Below are 20,724 nucleotides of genomic sequence, written 5' to 3'. Positions count from 1 at the left end.
GGCTACAGCACGCGGACATAACCGCGGGGATGCTGTCATCGACCAGGTCCAGCTTCCCATACAGGCAGCACCAGCGGCCCTTTACACTGCCAAAAGCACACTCCAGAGTCATTCTGCACCAACTCAGCCTGTTGTTGAACCGCTCCTTGCTGCTTTCAAGGCTCCCTGTGTAGGGTTTCACGAGCCACGGCATTAAAGGAAAAGCGGGGTCTCCAAGGATCACAATGGGCATTTCGACTTCCCCCCAGTGTTGGGGCCAGCTCATTGTAGAAACAGCAGGTCGCAGAGGCAGCATTCAAATTGGCATTCCTCAGCAGTTCAGGCTCCATTCCCGTTGACTGAAAGGGTAGACAGAGCGTGCAGTACAAGAAATGTTGAAAGATGGCACGAAATGTGGACAGAAGCACAGGGATTGCTGGGATGTGAACTGATGCATCATGGAGCGTTGGGACAGGACCCAGAATGCCCCACACCGCATGCCCCCTTCCCACAAGCCCCAGAATGGGAAGAGGTGCTCTGTGGGATAGCTGCCCATAATGCACCGCTCCCAATGCCACTGCAAGTGCCGCAAATGTGGCTACACCCAGTGCGCTTGGAGCTGACCGTGTGAACACACTGCAGCGCTTTCCCTGCCGCGCTCTCCGAAGGCTGGTTTAACTCCCAGCGCTCTACATCTGCCAGTGTAGCCGTGTCCTTCGAGTCTTCTCGGAAGGAAACAGCTCCAGTCCTGCTGAGGTGGAAGGGTCTGTCCCAGCAGACTCAAGCAATCTGGTGTCCCAAGTGATCTGAATCCGGGAATGACACTGAAGAGAGTGTTCTTCCTGCTTTTCTATGAACTAGAGTAAATGGAATGGCCAAAACAAACTAACAAACAAAGGCAGAGACAGCTGCTTCCGGCACCCGGAACCCGCCCGGCTCTGGACGCGGCTGGCTTGTGCGCTGCAAGGGGGCTGCTGAACTCAGTTACCCTGAGGGGTGCGGGAAAGGGTCCTGCCAGGGTGGCAGAAATAAAGCAGCCCTCCCTAGAAACCTTCGGCAGAGGATTGCAGGGAACTGCCATGGCTCTGGGTATCTTGGCCCCCCTGAATGCTGGAGGCTGCTGGCTTGGCAGGGCCCTTCCAGCTCAGCTGGGCGGTGGCTGTTTCTTTAAGAGAAAATTTAATCTCGTCAAGTGACCGCCTGGGTGACTTGACTTTCGCTTTCAATTTCGGGCAGCGCTGCCAGAGGGAAGCCCCGGGCTCTGCTTGGAGCCCAGAGATTTCTTCCCCGAAGGGCGAGGAAAACCTGGGGAAACTGCAGCGATTTGGTAGCCAGGGAATCAGCCCTGCAATGGGATCGACTGAAAGAGTCACCGACAGTGGAAATCATCGCAACAAACCCCACGGAGTCTGATCCCACCCTGGAGATTGTACAATTTCTCCAGAAGGACCAATCAGGTAGGTTAATTTTGCTTCAAAATGATTGCTTATATCCCCTCATGTGGACTGCTCATTGCCTGGCCAGATTGTTACTAACACAAAGATTAAATAACCCTGTGTAATTTGATTTACACGTTATGGAAACACTACAGTACAAGTAGGTTCACAGTGATTGACACTCCGATGCCTTTCAGACTCTTGTCCTAGCGGCGTAACTCGGGATTTGCGCGGCAGGTTGGGTTCGAAATTTGTTTCTTTTGCGGGTACGTTTCATTCAAGAACCCTGGGCCCGACCTTGTTCTCAGTGACGTCCCAGGGAGATTTGTAACAAGTAACTTCCTGTACTGAGAATACCGGACGAGCTTCACTGTGCCACACTCCCGGCTGTTCTGTCCTTCTGCCTCTTTACGTGACAGTTTCTACCTCTGCCTGTGGGGCTGAATCCTGCTGTTTCTGATCATTTTCCTTTTTTCCCTTGAAAGTATTTCCACAATCAGTCAAGACAGAAACTTGCATCCTGTTCTCCTTCTGAAGTGAGGGGGATTAAGCATGTGCCTAAAGCAGACCATGAGCTCAAGTGTGCTGCTGAATAAGGGCTTCATGACATAATTTAGAAAGAGGCATATTTACACAGCGGTTGACAGATCATCTCCTACTGTGTGAAGGGTGTGGAGGGGAGATTTTCTGAGGAAATCTAGAGGACTAAAGGTAGTAAAAAAATAATTTTAAAACACATTTACAACAATAATTCACTTTTGTTTTGTTTAATATTTTATAGACTTTTTCATTTTTAATCAAATATTATTGAAACAAATTTTTTTTTTCAATCATTGTTACTCTTCTTTTAGCAAGAATAGGGGAGGGGTCAATAAATTGTTTTGATCAAGTTGATTAGAATTTCTTTTTTGAATCAACTTGAACTATATATTCTCATTTAGCATCATTTCACTGAAAAATTAGAAACATTCCAATCATAGGAAAATTCATTTTTAATGTTTTTTTTAAATTCATTTTCTAATGAAAACATCATTTTGTTTAAACATTTTTTAACTGCGGCCACTGGGAGCTGCAGGCGGCCGTGCAAATGTAAACAAACTGGCAGCCCACCAGTGGATTAGCCTGACAGGCCACGTGTGGCCCGCAGGTTGCCCACCACTGGTCTAACCTGCTGTGATGTTATTGACATGAACTGGGACTGTATAGATCATTGTTACAACCAAGGTCCTGTAGTGGCACCAAATCTTGTATAAAGGGATCAAATAAAGTGTCTAAAACAAGGGTATGGTTTGCTGGTTAGGATTATGCTATCATTTTTGTCTTAAATCATTGCAACTATGTTACATTCAATACACTGTTTGTTTTCTCTCTTTTCTCTTGCCATCTGGATAAGTAACAGTGAGATGAAAGTTCTCTCAATCTGCCACAGCTCCAGAGCCAGAACCCTTCTCCCCGATTTTATCATTTTCTTCATTACGTTTTATGTTCACAAGCTGGAATCAGGTAGGAATGTCCATGGCTTCTGCTGCTTCTTAGAGTATTGATTTATTTGTTTTGATTTATAAAATTTCTCTGTTTCACTAGTTTATTCCAAAGTGAACAAAAATTAGCACAAATCCCCAAGTGTATCAACACCAAGAAAATATAAATAACAATTGTTATGAGCTGGGTGAAACTTTGTTATGGGTTGAGTTAAAATCTTATTCAAACTGACGTGTGAATGCACCCTTTCACTTAAGACAGTTGTAAGAGGCAATAAAAGGGGCCACACCTAAAACAAGGCTTAATAGAGTCTGCCCAGAGACTAGCACCAATGATGTGAAGGGTGAAAGGACATGGGCAGGGAGGAATCCTCTGGGTATTTTGACCAAATGTGGGTGTGAGAGCATGAACACACAGAACTGAGAACAGACAAGGAGAGAGAGGTGGAGACAAGCAAGCAAGGAAGCCAAGCAGGAGCCTGTGAGCACAGTGCGACCCTGGGAAAAGCTCGAGAGAGAGAACTTCTGGGTCTGTTGGTTAGGGAAGGTTGGGAGTGTAAGCTACGAAACTGTTCCATGTGTTCTTGGTTCCTCCTGCACTTGGAAAAGCAGGACTTGGTACATTCCTTTTCAATAAACGAGATTGCATCAAAGAGAATACCAGGCTATGCCAATTTGTTGAGGCATGTCTACACTACGAAATTACATCGACCTAACGTACATCGGCATACTTGTGCGTGTCTACGCTTTGCTCCTTGTATCGGCGGTGAGCATCCTCACCAGGAGTGCTTGTATCGACTGGACTGTCAGTGTAGGGCATTGTAAGAAGGCTCCTGAGAGCTGGAAACAGTCAATGTAGGCAATGCAGTGTCCACACTGACATCGCGTTGACCCAACTACGTCAACCTTGACTCTATGCCGCTTGGGGAGGTGGAGTTATTAAGTCAGTCTAGCGGGTAGTTATCTCAGAAGGTACAAAATGTAAGTGTAGCACTTCCATAGTTAAGTTAGCCTAAGGCTGCCCTGAATCGGCCTAACTCTGTAGTGTAGATCTGGCGTACATCCCACAGGAACATCCCCGAGGCTCCAAAATTTGACTAGCTGATGAGGTTGAAATGAGGTAACATTAAAATGTCTCCCCCTGACTTCAGGATTAATAACTCTTCAGCCACTGTCATGCTTCTGGAGTGACTCACGGCCATGAGTGCCTTCCTCAGGGCAGACTGTCAAACAAGGCAGACGACCCAAGCTGGCGGTATGGTCTGTAATTAGATTTCACCAAGCCAGTAATAAATGTAAACTCCTGGGTCACTATACCAGTCTTACCATGGAGTCACAGACAGTCCCCTCAGACTCTCCAGCCTATCTTGTCACCCAGACAAACTGGACTTCGTGATAAAAGGTCACTTACACCATAAATCATGCACTGTTTGCTTCCAGTCCCAAGAGACCAGTCACTTACCCCAGATGAATTGGTACCCTAGATCTTACGCCAAAGACAATGCCTGAAGCCAATCCTGTAATAAGCTATCAAAAGGCTTATTAGCTAAGAAAAAGAAATTATTTACAGGTTAAAAGAAGTGAACATATACACAAATGAGTTACCCTCTTAATCCTAAGAGTGACAGCGTTATAAAGATCTGCCCATTCAAAGTGTCTGTCAGGGTGGACCCAGGAGGTAACCCCTGGGGATCTTCATGTCAGCTACATTGTTTCCCTCTTCCAGCTTTCCAAGCGATGGGACAAGGCCTCCTGCACATCCTTCTCCTTGGGTGGATGAAGAAAGAACAGGAGGACTTGTGGCACCTTAGAGACTAACAAATTTATTAGACCATAAATAATTTGTGGGCTACAGCTCACTTCATCGGATGCATAGAATGGAACATATTGTAAGAAGATTTTTATATATATATATAGACACACACACACACACACACATATAGACACACACATACATATAGACACACAGAGAAGGTGGAAGTTGCCATACAAACTGTAAGAGGCTAATTCATTAAGAGGGCCTATTATCAGCAGGAGAAAAAAAACAACTTTTGTCGTGATAATCAAGGTGGCCCATTTAGACCGTTGACAAGAAGGTGTGAGGATACTTAAAATTAAAAACAGAGAGAGGAGGGAAAGTATTAGCTCAAACACCCCAGCTGAGTTCACAGAGCTCAAGTGAAAAGTACGCCCTGTGAGCAGCAAGTCAAGCAAGTGGTTGGCTGTAGGAAACCTTCTCCTCTTCCTCTCCATGGATGCCAGTTGAACAGGCTCTGAATGAAGCGGGGGTTCTGGGGCAAGGCTAGTAAGATCACGTAACTGAAGACTGCATCGTACACACAAGTGGAGAGAAATAAAGCAGCAACATTAAATCTGTCGGTTCCTAACACATTCAGTGCTTTATTTGGCAACCTAAGGCCTTAACTCAGTAAAGCATTTAAGCATCTCCTTAAAATTAAACATGTGTTTTCGCTCCCTTCCTGAAGAAAAATTATTTCCTGAATGGTACCCTAATAATGTTCTTTAAATTAGTTTAAATATTTTTAGAACAGTCAAAAAACTTTAAAACGATCTCCAACAGAAAGCAGTGATTTGAAATGTTTGCTAATGCTATGCAAGTTAAATTGTCAGGAGCCGCTTGTAAGGGTAATGGCAAAACATATTTCAGCTTCCATTTAAACCAGTGGTTCTTAACTTTTACTGCAGCCTGCACCCCTTTGGTTCTCAAAATATGTTCTCGCACCCCTTATCAAAAATCGTTGAAGTAGGTCAGTTCTTTAAACCTAGATATGTCATAACTATAGAATGAAAGAGAAATAATTATATTTATTTTAATTTCGCAGTAAACTTAAGAATACATGAAAAATTACACACGTTTTATTTTAAAGTTTACCGGCTCAGTGACTCTTCTGCTGTTGCTTTTGTTCAATGATGTTCAAGAAACGAGGAACGTTTTTTGAAGTAGCCACACGCATGTCATCACTCACATTTAGGTGGTTTCTGGCCTTTGTTTTGATGTGTAAGAGTGATGAAAATCCTCTCTCTCTCTCACACACACACACACACACACACACACACACACACACACACGTATGTAGTCACAAATGGCACAAGGATCTCCAGCGCTGTCTTTGCCAGTTGTGGAAATGGTGCTAGTTTAGCACACCAGAAATTCTCAAGCTTCATTGTCTCAAACTCTATTCGGATTCGACCATTGGCTCGTAATTCAATGAGATCATCTTTCGTGAAATCGCTAGCGTTGATGGAATCCAGGTTAAATAGAAATGGATCCAGTATCCATTTCTTTGCCACATCAAGATCTCCAGTGGAAAAATATCCTTAGAAAGAGTCACTCAGCTGTTGCAAATGCTTTGTCACTTCAGTTGCGATGGTCATTCCTTCATTTTCCGAAACAACTATTTCTTCAAGAAAAGGAAAGTTAGTGAAATTTCTTCTCAACAGGCTTTATCCAAACTGGAAGTTTCTGAATAAAAACAGATAACTTCTCTCTGGTCATTACCGTGTTCATCCCAGTTCCTTGCATAGATGTGTTGAGTTCATTTAGGTGTGTGAATACATCTGCCATGTACGCTAGGCAAAGGATAAACTCTCTATTTTCAAAGTCACCAATTAAATTTCTGCTTTGATTAAAAGAGACTTATTTCTTCGCACATTTCAAAAATACGAGTAAGCATTCTGCCACAGGAAAGCCACCTCACTTCTGTATGGAAAAGGACAGTGTGCTCGGCCCCAATTTCTTCGCAAAAAGCATGGAAGAGGCGATGATTTAGAGTACGTCCTCTGAAGTTTACTGCGCTCACCGCAGTGGACAAAGTATCCTTCAATTCTGTAGGCAAAGTCTTTGCGGCAAGGGCACGACGGTGCAACATACAATGTGTGATCATGATACGAGGTACTTCTTTCTTTACGTAGGCGACAAATCCTGAATTTTTTCCTAGCATGGCAGAGGCACCATCGGTGCAAATTGATGCACACACGTCAAACATTATCTTATGCTTCAAAAAGAAGTCTTTGACGAGACTGAACACATCAATTCCTTTCGTAGTTAATTGCAATGGTTCACAGAACAAGAATTCTTCTAAGATTTCTTTCTCCTTTACGTACTGCTCGAACACCAACAGCTGACTGCAGCCATCAACGTCAGTTGACTCATCAAGCTGAATACCCACTTTAAGAGGACTGGCTTTGATATCTTCTAGAACTTGCTGCAAGATATCCTGGCTCATTGCATGAATTCTAGAACGGATCACGTCATTTGACAAGGGCACCTGTTGAAGCTTCTTTTGTGCATCTCGTCCCAATACTATTTTTGTCATTCCCAATGCACAAAGTTTCACTAATTCCTCAGCTACTGTAGGGGGCTTCTTTTCCTTGGCACGCAAATATGCCACTTGATCGAATGCTTGTAACAAGGGCTTCTCAAGTGACACAAACCCAAACGTCCTCAAGGTTCCGCTATGTTCAAATCGTGCCCTTGTAGACTTCGGGGTGTCAATGTCATGTCCAGCAGCTTCACCACCATGCTGTTTGTTGAAATGTTCAGACAGCTTCGATGGTTTGAGATTGGCATTTGAAAATAACGAGCTGCACAGTACACATTGCGGTCGTTGATTTCCATCCTTCTCTGTCGTACAAGTGAACCCGTAACGAACATAGTCATCATTCCGTTTGCGTTTCTTCAACATGGCAAGGGTTACTGAAATGAAAAAATATATAAATGGAGATGGGGGGCCTATACACTTTTAAATGCATATTAAATATATGTAAAGTAGTTTTATGTTATTACTCACCACAAATAGTACAGTGGGCACACACAAATCCACAAGTACGACCCAGAGATGTTGGAGTTTTGCTGTGGAAGTAAACTGTAACCGGCGCGCTAACAGCGGCTAACTGAATTCAAACAAAGCTGCCACATCATCATCTGTGCGTGTGTCAAGAAACACCCCCCAGCGTGGCGGTACACTGTATTTTGTAGCGAGATAATTTCACTACCATTAGCTTAAAAACTTGAAAATAGATTTTCTGTTTGTATATTACAGTGATCGTTAATAAATACATAGGTGATGAAACAAAGTAGTTGTACTTACGTGCCTGTGCCTAATTTGTGTTTTCGATGATTTACCTTCTAAAAAAATCTGGCATGTCTCGCACCCCCAGAAAGGGCATCTCGCACCCCCAGGGGGTGTGTGCACCCCAGGTTAAGAACCACTGATTTAAACTCATATAAATTATGGATATACAAATTATGGTTATCCAAATGCATTGTTTGTTGTAAAATTCATATATATAAATTCAGGACACATCCTATTCAATGACAGAGCACTGCAATAGATGCACAGAATATTTAATATATTTATTTTATCTTTTCTGTGCCCTGGTGCGTTTTACAGCCCGGTTCACAGTGATTGGACCTGATCACCCTGTCACAGCCATCATGGGTGAGGACATTATTTTACCCTGTCACTTGTCCCCCAAGATGAGCGCTGAGAACATGGAAGTGAGATGGTTCCGATCTGAGTTCACTTCGTTTGTGCACCTGTATCAGCATGGGAAGGATGAGTATGGGCAGCAGATGCCAGAATATCATGGAAGGACAGAGCTTTTGAAAGCTGGCATTGTGGATGGGAACGTTGCCTTGGGAATTGTCAATATCAGACTTTCTGATGAAGGACAGTACCGCTGTTTTGTTCAAGATGGTGTCTTTCATGAAGAAGCTGTATTGGAATTGAAGGTAGCAGGTTAGTAACATGTGTCTGTCTCTTTTTAGATGGCTCTTAGACCCAGACCCAAAAAAGCACTTGGGCACCTAACTCCCCACTTCAGTCCAAAATTTAGGTGCCCCTGAGATCCTCAAAGTAATCATTAAATTAAATAGTCATTAGGCGCGAGAGAGAGACTCTCTGTAGTCCAGTGGTTAGGGTACCCACCTGGTAGGTGGGAGACCCAAGGGCTAGTCCTCCTGCTCTAATTAATCTTTGATTATTTATCCAATCTGGACAAACCATTGGAAGAGGGGGTCTGGACTGGGGTTTTCCCACCTCCCATGGCTGTACCCCAACCACTGGACTACAGTCTCTTTTTCTCTCTCTGGCCCAATGACTATTTAAATATTTATAAATAGTAGAAAAGTCATTGGGCCAGAGAGAGAGGCAAGATTTTTCTATGTCATTATCCTTAAATTTATCTGTTCATACTAAAACATTTTCAGTTAAACAGTTCATGTTGTTGGATTGAGATTCACTTACTCAGCAGGTGGGTCTAACAAATCTTTAAGGCAAAACACTCAGCAAGTAGCAATCAGTTATTCACAGGCTGGAAGCTCATTGGGATGATCCCGTCAGTCACCTCCGACAATGGACAATACAGCTTCAACCTCCCTTTATTAACCAAGCTTATTTATAACTTGGTTATATTATATGTATGTATCAGTGTGATAAATGGGGTGGGGGGGGGGCGGTAGCTCCCTTTTATGGACACCCAGCCAGCCAATCGCTATAAAATCCCTTTTAGTAGCTGTTCTCTAATTGCTCTACCTGTAAAGGGTTAAAAAGTCTCACTGCTATGCGTAGGTAACAGGAAGTGAGTGGGCACCTGGACAAAAGAGCCAATGGGAAGGCTAGAACTTTTTAATATGGAGAAGAGACTCCCCTTTTGTCTGTCTGTCGTTGCTCTCCCAGGGAGAGGCGGACAGGGCAGCAGCTATGCTGTAAGAAGCTTGGGCCAGGTATGAAAATCAGTATCATACCTAGAAACTACTCATTTGAAACCCCAGATACGTAAGTAGAGCAGGAAATGTCTAGGAAGACGTGATTAGGTTTATCCCTTTTATTTCTTTATGGCTTGTGGATTCCCCTGTGCCAACCCCAGGTGCTTTTGTTTTGCTTGTAACCTTTAAGCTGGACCTCAAGAAAGCTATTCTTGGTGCTTAATCCTTGTAGTTGCTCTTTTAAAATCTAGCAATAGCCTGAGTTCCCAGATGTATTTTGTCTCTTTTTTTAAAATAATATTTACCGTTAAGAACAGGATTGGATTTTTGTGTCTTAAGAGGTTTGTGCACTTTTTTTTAATTAGCTGATGGCAACAGCTGATTTTTTATTTTTTTCTTTCTCAGCTGTTCCCGGGGGCAGGTGTGTGTGTGTGAGAAAGGGCTTAAGGGTACCCTACAGGAAGGAATTCCCAAGTGCGCCTTCCTGGGCTCTCACAGGGGTTCTGCACTTGGGTGGTGGCAGCATCTACCAATCCAAGGTCAGAGAAATGTTGTAACCTTTGAAATAGTACAAGCCTGAAGTGGCAAGTATTAATTTTTAGAGTCATTGCGGGCCCCCACCCTCTGCACTCGAAGTGCCAGAGTGGGAATTAGCCTTGACAATTAGTCTCCCATTTCCATGTTCTCTCCTCCTCTGTCAGTACAGGTTTAGGGTTACTTCAAACCACTCTTTTCTTGCTTTGTTACTTTTATCTTTTTTTCCTCCTCACAAACATGATTACTACACATATGCAGTTCTGCTTATGCTGTTAAACGTTATCAGAACAAACTCTGAAAATCCACAGCAGGCTTCTGGCAGGCCTAAAGATGACTTTGCCCCCAAAATATGCCACTCTTTGCTGCAGGTATCAGCTGATCTGCAGTTGGTCTCGGCTGGGACAGTAGTGAAGAGAGCACATTTCCTCACCTCAATTGCATTAAAATAATTTAAAAAAAAAATCTTTGTTTAGTGACGGTTCCATTGGCATCAAGACACACTGCACCCGCTCCAGTACATGTGGTTATCAAATGTGCTCTAGCTGAATCCCAGCGTATGGACTTAAACAGTTAGAACACAAGAATTGCCCTACTGGGTCAGAGGAAAGGTCCATCTAGCCCAGTGTCCTGTCTTCCGACAGTGGCCAATGCCAGGGGCCCCCAGAGGAATGAACAGAACAGGCAGTCATCAAGTGATCCATCTCCTGTCGCCCATTCCCAGCTTCTGGCAAACAGAATGAATTAATGGAATCCCTATGGCCTGTGTTAGGTAGAACGTCAGACCAGATGATCACAGTGGTCCTGTCTGGCATTACAATCTATGACTCTCTGAAAGCAAAACTTTTAAAGTTCTCTGATTGGCCTTCTCTGATTGGCTGCCCACCTGCGCAGCCTCTCTGGCCTGCTGAAGCCTCATCTAGCATAGGAGTGGGGCAGCCACCCCACTACAGTCCCTCTCTGTCTTTCTTATCTGCGCTGCATCAACTAGAGAAGTGAACAGCAGTGCAATAAGCAGGAGGGTTTCTGTAGGCTGAGGTACTTTGGCCAGGCTATTCAGTATCTACTCAGAGCATCCACATTAGTGAATGCTTTCCCAGGTTTATACTCAAACTCATAGTCATAAGCTGATAAGCGAGTCCATCTCTGGATTCTGGCAGATGCCATTGGGGTACAGGTTTGCTCTCACCATACAGACCTTTCAGAGGTTAATGGTCTGAGTGTATAAAAAAATGCCTGGCATATAGGTAAGAGTGGAACTTCTTTACCCCACAAACCACAGCTAGCCCTTCTCATTTTAGTTGGGAATAGTATTTTTTTTCTGCTGGAGCTGGTGACCTTGGTGCATAACTGATGGGACGCTCAGATTCAGCTGGCATTTGGTGGGCTAGTACCGCACCCACCTCGTATGGTGACGTGTCACCAGACAATACTAGTCCTTTCTGACTATCATAATGAACTAAATCCTAACTATACATATAAAATGATGGGGTCTAAATTACCTGTTACCACTCAAGAAAGAGAGCTTGGAGTCATGGTGGATAGTTCTCTGAAAATATCCACTCGATGTGCAGCAGCAGTCAAAAAACCTTACAGAATGTTGGGAATCATTAGGAAAGGGAAAGATAATAAGGCAGAAAATATCATATTGCCTGTATATAAATCCCTGGTACGCCCACATCTTGAATACTGCATGCAGATGTGGTTGCCCCATCTCAAAAAAGATACATTGGACTTGGAAAAGATTCAGAAAAGGGCAACCAAAATGATTAGGGGTATGGAACGGCTTCTGTATGAGGAGAGATTAATAAGACTGGGACTTTTCAGCTTGGAAAAGAGACGACTAAGGGGAGATATGATAGAGGTCTATATAATCATGACAGGTGTGGAGAAAGTAAATAAGGGAGAGTTATTTACTCCTTCTCATAACACAAGAACTAGGGGTCACCAAATGAAATTAATAGGCAGCAGTTTAAAACAAACAAAAGGAAATATTTCTTCACACAACACACAGTCAACCCGTGGAACTCTTTGCCAGAGGATGTTGTAAAGGCCAAGACTACAACAGGCTTCAGAAAAGAAGTAGATGAGTTCATGGAGGATCGGTCCATCAATGGCTATTAGCCTGGATGGGCAGGGATGTAAAACCATGCTCTGAAGTGTTCCTAGCCTCTGTTTGCCAGAATCTGGGAATGGGTGACAGGGGATTTATCACTTGATGATCACCTATTCTGTGCATTCTCTCTGAAGCACCTGGCACTGGCCACTGTTGGAAGACAGTTTACTGAGCTAAATGGACTATTGGTCTGATCCAGTATGGCCAGTCTTATGACTTTAGTAATTTCCTTGCTTTGCAAAAGCTATTTTTTGACCCCACTGGAATTTCTTCCATTCTATAACAGTTTGTGTAATGGAGCCAATATAGATGTCAAGTTGGGAAAAAAATTACCATAATAATTTAAAAGGCCTCGAAAGGATTTCTTTATAGGTTTTTGCTCCACAAACGCTCAATAAAATGGCGTGTTTCTTGTTATCATCATCTGTATCATTTGTGATGAAGTACTGAGAGAGTCTGTCTCTGAGTACTGAATCCAGTCCTCCTGGAATACATTATGCTCTTTCATTTTTTCCACATGCAGCCATTTTTTCTTTACAATTAAAAAAAAGAGGTTTTCACTTACTCACGCAGTGTGTAGAACTTGGTGCCTGTTGTTTTCATTTTATCCTCATCGCCTTTGTAGGGCTGGAAGGGGTCTTGAGAAGTCCTCAAGTCCAGCCCCCTTATGCTGACACAGGACCAAGTAACTCTAGACCGTCCCTGACAGGGGTTTGTCCAGCCTGGTCTAAAAAACCCCTCCAATGACGGAGATTCAACAGTCGACCTTGGAAGTCTGTTCTGGAGTTTAACTATCCTTCCAGTTAGAAAGCTTTTCCTAATATCGAACCTCAATCTCCCTTGCTGCAGATTAAGCCCATTCCTTCTCCTGCCTTCAGTGGACATGGAGACCCAAAAGAGATTAGAACTAAAAAAGGGGATCTTTTATTCTGGTACATGTTCACAGTGACAACTAACCGAGCTGCCATCTTGAGAAACTCCTTCACGTGCGCCACAACTCCCCGGAGCACCATTAAGGCGTCTCAGAGCAAATAGCTACCTCACATTGGCCACCCAGAGGTCATAAGCACAACAAATATGCCTCCAACATTATAAAATCAGAACTCAAGGGAAAAATCTCTTGATTTCCTTGCCCCCTTCACATCACCGACAACACTGCTGATAAGACGCTCCAACATTCTGTAAGGCTTTCGCTTCCACCTCGGAGACCCCAGTACTGCAGCACAGTTAAGCAAAGGTTTAACAAGTGCTCAAGTCCCGTTGAAGACATGTTTCCATGAATATCAGCCATAAAGAAAGTGTATTCAATCCTTTTGTTGAAAATGTAAACTTTTATATGCTGGGCCGTATATTTATCTGATTTAACATGGATTCATTTTAGCTTCAGGCTCTGCACCTCGCATCTCTGTTGAGGGTCACCAGGATGGAGGGATCCAAGTGGTGTGTCAGTCGGCCGGATGGTACCCAGAGCCTGAGGCGCTGTGGAGAAATCTCAAAGGGCAGCCTTTATCTTCATCAACTGAAACCAAATCTGAAGAGCAACATGGTCTCTTTGAAATAAAAAATTCTATTGTTATAACAGAAAATTCAAACAAGAATTTGTCCTGTGCCATAAGGAACACCCACCTGAACCGAGAAAAAGAATCAATAACATTTTATATATCAGGTCAGTGACCACCAAAACCCCACGCTGTAATATCCAACAGGAAGAAATCAGATGGTTAAATAATACACAAGTTAAAATATTCCCTCACAAAAAGCTACGTTAAGATAAAGTTTAGGTGGAGAGCACACTTTAGAGTAAAATGCATTCCAGGGATATTGTAGTTCTCCCCAAAACAAGCATTTTAAACCCAGTAGATTCAGGGTTAAGGTTAAATGTAAAAGAAATCCAAACATGTTAATGAATGGAAGTGCCCTGCAGTAACACTATATATGTATGTTATTGTGATTCGAACAGGATGATTAGTGTTTGTAGTCCCATATTACATGAAATGGATATTTAAAGTCACATTAGATTTTCATTCTCATCCAGTCACCACAGGGCAGTGGTAAGATATATTGGGGGCCCTACTGATTGGTTGGACTTTCTGCTTCCTAGTGGATTGATGGATCAAGGACTAGGCTTCTTGCCCCAGTGAATATGCAGAGGGAGAAGTGATATGCTGTGATCTCTTCAACACAGAGGAGATTTGTTGAGTCTCTGCTCATGGCAGGTCAGAAGCAAGGCAGGGCCATGAAAGTCTGGAGCCCCGGGAACAATCATTTGAGTGTGTCACTCACTAAAAGGTCCACGTTTTAATATGAAGTTTGATTTCTCACCCTTTAGCAAACTTCACAGGGAAAGGGGTTGCCATAACAACAAAACCCTGTGGGCGTGATCCAAAGCCCGTTAAAGACATCAATAGGATTTTTCTTTTTTTAAGGATCAGAACAATGTGTTGTTCCCTAACCCCATTCTCAGAAATAGTGGAACCATTTTGGCTGAAACTTTTCAAAAAGAAAAGTTCAGCCTGAGGCAGACACCCAGCATGGAAATTTTCTCCCCAAATGGTAAAGTTCGGCAAAGTAATGAGCAAAGGAAAAGAAGACCCTAGAATGGGAAATGTGTTTAACAACAAGTGATGTGACTAGCTCCATCTAGAGAGAGGGAGAGAGAGAGGAGGGGATGAGGTGTAGGGTGGTATTTAGTGTTTAATACATCATTCAGTACTACCAAAAGAGTGTGACCAGAACCTCTTTTTAAAATTGGTTTCTGCCAGTTTTTATATTGCAGGGAGCAAATTTTTCCACACATATTTGACGCAAATCCTGATGTGACGCATTTTCCTACAATAAAAGTGTACTTTTGGTTACTACTGTTTTCAAACTAATGGTGGGCTTTGTGTTTCAGATTCTTTTTTCCCAAGAGCATCTCCCTGGATGGTGGGTTGGAGTGTGACTTTGGTGATTTTGTTGGTGTTCGTCGGCCTTACTCTTTTTCTGTTCAAATTAAAAGGTAAAGCTCCAAAGGGGAAAATGCTGTGTAATCAGAATGAGATTTCTCCTTAGAACAGACAGTTTAGACTTTTCTACATGAGAAAGTTACACCAGCTTAAGATGTGAATTTAAATGGATTTTTTTTAAGCCAGAGCAAGCTCCTATGTGGACACATATGAATTTAAGAAGACCTTACTTCAGTTTAGTTTAAAACTGTTCCTATTCATCTTAAGATAAGCCTAAAACTAGGTTTGCACTAGTTTAACTAGATTTTCCGTGGGGCCTGAGGTAATTAGGTTCCCAACTCCCATTGGAATTCAATATGCTTTGGCTCTTAACTCCCCTCGGCTCCTATGAAAATCCCTGCCTTATGGGGTTTTTGATTGCCTGTGTGCTGTTTGTGACCATCTGTGTTCTAGGACAGGTCTATGTATGTAAATAATCAAATTACACTAAGAAGGTACCCAGACCCTGTGTCACTGATTTCTCTTCCACTGGGAACCCAACATGCAAGTCCCTGGAGAGCTGCATCAGCTTGGTGGAGAGGCAACATTATTATTACTTGAGGACTCATAATGAAAAGATCCTTTGAAATCTGAAGTCACTGAAAATGTCTCTTAATAATTGTACTTATGTTTTCTTCTTTTAGGGAAACATCTCAACACTATCAGTAAGTTCAGTTTTTCTCCTGGCAGAACCAATGTTATGTTATGAAAGATTTTTCAGTGACTGTGACAATGTCAACTTGAAAATCATAAGCGACACAACCAATACTAATTGCATAACTTGTTACGTCGGTAACGGGTAGGAAGCCAGGACTGTACACGTGTCTTGAGTGTGGCATTTTTTTTTGTTTATTATTTAGGTAAACTTCAAACAGAGCTAGGTAAGGGTGTTTTTTTTAATTATTATTCGTGTCTGTCACTGATAGAGCCTTTTCTATGATAATGAATCCTATTGATACTGCATTTGTCTGGCTTAATTCTCATCCCTATCTATGTGTTTGCTTCCAGAGTGGAGGAGATCCCTGGGTGATGCAGGTAATTAAAAATCATATTTAGTCAATGAGGGATCCTGCTCCCTTTCGCTGTGCAAATAAACAAGGAGAAAACTATAATATTTCCCAGGTGGAAGAAGGGAGGGTGCTGAGGTTCAAAGGAGGGAGAGGAATGGACCATCCTCACATGTCCAGCTTACACATTGTTCCCATAACTCTGGAAACGTCCCTGCTCCAAGTGACTGAGCACTTACTAAAAAGAAAAGGAGGACTTGTGGCACCTTAGAGATGAACAAATTTATTAGAGCATAAGCTTTTGTGAGCTACAGCTCACTTCATCGGATGCATCGGAGCTCTAGCTCACAAAAGCTTATGCTCTAATAAATTTGTTAGTCTCTAAGGTGCCACAAGTCCTCCTTTTCTTTTTACGGATACAGACTAACACGGCTGCTACTCTGAAACCTGAGCACTTACTGTTTCTTAGGATCCCCGCCCTAGTGTCAGGTAGAGGAACAAGAGCCCTGACCAGACACACGAGTTCAAACCAAGGAGTCCCTGTGATCAGTGTTCAGCTTGTGCTTCTTTTCTCCATTCATAGTGATCTCCCCTTTCTGTTCTCTCCATCAGATCCCAACTTTCTGCTGTTTTTAACCATCTCATCCACGTTCTCCATTCATTCATTTATATCAGCCCCTCCACCCCAACTCTCTTCTCTTGTAGAAGCTCCTTGCTCATAAATAAAAATCTCTCTGTTAGAAATAAAGTCTAGAATGATAATTCTCTTTGTCTGGCCCTGATGACTAGTTACAGAGTTTTAATTAGGGAATCTATGGAATCATGTCACTATGGACAGATCTCCGACCTGTGGCAGGATGGAGCAGGCGTCAGGCTGGTGTCAACAAGAGACGTCCAAGCTCCAGGACTTTACATACAAGGGAGGGAGGGTACATCAGAGAAAAGATAGTTGTGACCATGTGAATGATGTGAGGGGAAATCTCCTAGGGCTTCCCTGTGATTCCAGGGTCTCTAATCCCCACTCTGGGGATAGATGGGTGCACGAGGGGAAAGATTCTGTCTCAGGACTGGGTCAGTAAATCTTTATGCTCTGTCACTGACCTGTCTCTGACTGGGGAGTGAAACTCAGGAGTGAATGCTGAGATCTCAGAGCTGCTCCCCATTCAGAGCTGGGTAAATCCTGGAGGAAGGAGATTTCCTGGTTCACACTCCAGCGGGGACAGATTCTGTCACTGATATGATGAGACACTCCCCCAGGGCGGAGCTGTGCCCCTAACGCTCTGATTCTCTCTCCCCCTAGCAAATGTGACGCTGGATCCAGACACGGCTCATCCACAACTTGTCCTGTCTAAGGATCGGAAAAGTGTGAGATGGGCAGACACATGGCAGGATCTGCCCCACCACAAGAATCCTGAGAGATTTGACATTGAGCGCTGTGTGCTGGGCTGTGAGGGGTTCACCTCAGGGAGACATTACTGGGAGGTAGAGGTGGGGGTGGGGCTACTCTGGGCTGTGGGGGTGGCCAGAGAGTCTGTGAGGAGGAAGGGAGGGATCAGCCTTAGCCCTGAGGAGGGGATCTGGGCTGTGGATCAGAGGCAGGGCCAGTACCAGGCTCTCACCTCCCCTATGACCCCCCTAGACCTGAGCCGGGCCCCCAGCAGGATCCGGGTTTGTCTGGACTGTGAACAGGGGCAGGTGACATTTATCAATGCTGGAGATGAGGCCCCGATCTTCACTTTCCCGCCGGGCTCCATCCCTGGGGAGAGAATCCGCCCTTGGCTCTGGCTGGGGATGGAAAGCCAGCTCAAACTGTGTCCCTGAGAGACGGGGGGTATATCCCAGTGGGGACCCTGAAATCAGCCTGTCTAGCCTCACACACCCAAGCATCTATGATCTTGGCATCATCCTGTCCACCCAGTCCGATGGCCTCTTAATTCTGTGTCCCCTGGAACCTCCTCCCCCCTCCTTCCCCGCAGCACAAAGATGGGATCTAAAGGGAGACACCCCACTCTTGGCCAGGGCTGTGACTTTGTTTTCTGTGAGCTTCTAATTTCAATGACTAGGGGTGGCATCCATGAAGGGACTTAGATGTTGCAACTCTGGGCGTCACTGCACGTCATCTTTAGGTGCCTAGAACATCACAAGAACAACACTATGACCCACAAAGCCTGACTTAGGCACCTAGTCTCTCTATACAATGAACGGAGACAGACAGATACCTTACAATACCATCCACAAGAGCCGGCATGGTAGGTGGGGAGCCATCTAAACTAGCCAATGGGAGATGCGAACAACAGGGGAGTGTCCTAAGCCCTGCCCCTCTCGCAAAGATAAGTGCCTAAGTCTGCATTGCTGGGGGGCCTCCACCTCTGCTTAGCAATCCACGAATGGGAACCCACTGCGTGAGGCATTTATTCTGGGAACGAGTTAGGCCCCTGTTGCGCTGCACACAACCTGTGGGTGGAGGGCGGGGGGGGGGGTGTTTTGGTGCTGCTGGCCACCTCATAACTTTAAGCCAGGGACAGCACACTTGCCTGGGACGTGGGAGACCCAGGTTCAATGCCCCCATCTTTGCTACAGGAGGAGAAAGGATTTAAACTGGGGTTACTCAGTTTCTAGGTGGGTGCTGTAACCACTGAGCTATGGTACAGACTGAAGGTGGGATTCTTCAGTCTCCCCTATGGCAGCTGGCTCACAGTGGGTAAATAATGAAGGAGCGACTGGAGCTGGGGGACTGGCCCCAGGAGCTCCCGCCCTCAGATGGGCTCCCTGACCACAGGACCCCAGAGTCATTCTCACTTTCTGGCCAGTATCCATTTAAGTGTTTGTCTACCATGGAACAGTCACTGGGACAGAGAGAGAAAGAGAATGTCTCTGTAGTCCAATGGTTGGGGCACCCACCTGAGCAGGGGGAGACCCCGGATCCAACCCCTCTGTTCCCATCACTCTGTCATTATTTATCCCAAGTGGAACACCTATAACAGGAGAGGCTGAAGGATCCTAATACTTGGCTTTTCTTCCTTTCCCCCCACCCCCACATCCCCCAAACAACTTGACACCTGGAGGAACGTTTTAAGAGCAAAGACTTTGAATGCGGGAAGAGGGTCCCGGGCTGGACAGCAATTCCAGCCTGTGTAGTGAGGATCGGTAGCCTGCTTGTACCATCTGTCAGGGTGAGACACTGCTTGACTGAAATCCTATTTAGTTTGTAGAACTCAGACTGCAAATTTATTTTTATTTCTTGAGAAACCAACTTTGATCTCGACACTTGCTACTTATAATCCCTTAAAATAATCTTTCTGTAGCTAATAAATCTCTTTTATATTTTACCTAAAACAGTGTGTTTTGGTTGAAGTGCTTGGGAAATCTCAGGTCAGTTTACAAAGGCTAGTGTATGTCCTCTCCACATCAAGGGGGGACGGACTGGGTGAAATGAACTGACACTGGCCAGGCTTCTGTGCAAGATGGTAAAGTTCTGCGGTGCAAGGCTGAGGAGCTGGGTGAATCAGCTGGAGCCTCTCTATTGTTGGTTCATGAGTTGCTCGCAAAAGCATTCGTGTAACTCGGTTGGGTGAGTCCCTGCCGGTGGATGGCAGAGTAAGGGCAGCACCTGCTAGAGGTTTGTAGCTTCTCATCAGCATCACAGTGTGAGGGGAAGCTCAGGTTGGTGGGACAGAGGGCTCAGCAGTCCCATAGTCTGGGGACCCCGTCACAGTGATTAACAGGCCCATCTGAGTGGTGGGAGACACACAGTTCAAATACTTCCTGGTAGGGAGGTGGGACTGACCTTGGGTTCCCCATATTCCAGCTCAGGGCTTTAACCACTGGGCTTGAAGTTATAAGGTGGGCACCACCACCTCTTTCATTGGACAGCTGTTTCAATGGGACCCAATCTGGTAGCCATGCTGGGAGGATCAGGCCTCACATGCAAGATCGGCAGCTGAATGCCAATCTTCCCCGGTCCATGGCTCACTTGGGGGCTTAGGTGGGAGATGGGCACCTCACACTCCCAGAATGGGGCAGCGGCATCTGGCCACATTATTTTTTTCCAGGAAAATAGGCTCAGTCCAGTGAGAACAAAGGAGAAAAGTTGCATTTCAAAATTAAGGGAAAAAGTTACCAAGACACCCTAGTTAATGTCTAGCTCTACCCACCATTCCCAGGGAATTCTAACCACACACTAACCCATAGAAAGCTTCCTACCAACACTACAAAAAGATTCTGCGTGGACTCCTCCTGAAGGTCGAAACAACAGACTGGACTTCTACATAGAGTGCTTCCGCTGACGTTCATGGTCTGAAATTGTGGAAAAGCAGCATCACTTGCCCCACAACTTCAGCCGTACCGAACACAATGCCATCCACAGCCTCAGAAACAACTCTGACATAATCAAAAAGGCTGACAAAGGAGGTGCTGTCGTCATCATGAATAGGTCAGCATATGAACGAGAGGCTGCT

At 44.5% G+C, this 20,724-nt stretch overlaps 2 protein-coding genes across 4 annotated transcripts in view; one reads left to right on the top strand and one right to left on the bottom strand.

Annotated features, from left to right (window-relative positions):
- Positions 1 to 20,724, bottom strand: part of LOC125621599 (butyrophilin subfamily 1 member A1) — a 655,591-nt gene that overhangs the window by 316,611 nt on the left and 318,256 nt on the right. The window lies entirely within an intron of this gene.
- LOC142069248 (butyrophilin subfamily 1 member A1-like) lies at positions 1,191 to 19,603 on the top strand. Its single transcript, XM_075119840.1, has 9 exons — positions 1,191 to 1,436; positions 2,809 to 2,918; positions 8,311 to 8,658; positions 13,658 to 13,942; positions 15,170 to 15,274; positions 15,905 to 15,925; positions 16,121 to 16,141; positions 16,269 to 16,295; positions 17,568 to 19,603. Exons 2-9 carry the CDS (start codon positions 2,819 to 2,821, stop codon positions 18,086 to 18,088), a joined length of 1,428 nt encoding a protein of 475 aa, XP_074975941.1. The 5' UTR covers positions 1,191 to 1,436; positions 2,809 to 2,818; the 3' UTR covers positions 18,089 to 19,603.

This window comes from Caretta caretta, chromosome 14 (assembly GCF_965140235.1).
Source record: "Caretta caretta isolate rCarCar2 chromosome 14, rCarCar1.hap1, whole genome shotgun sequence".
NCBI classification, from domain to species: domain Eukaryota; kingdom Metazoa; phylum Chordata; order Testudines; family Cheloniidae; genus Caretta; species Caretta caretta.
The sequence above is the reverse complement of the archived record's forward strand: the minus strand, read 5'-3'. Positions and strand labels throughout refer to the sequence as shown.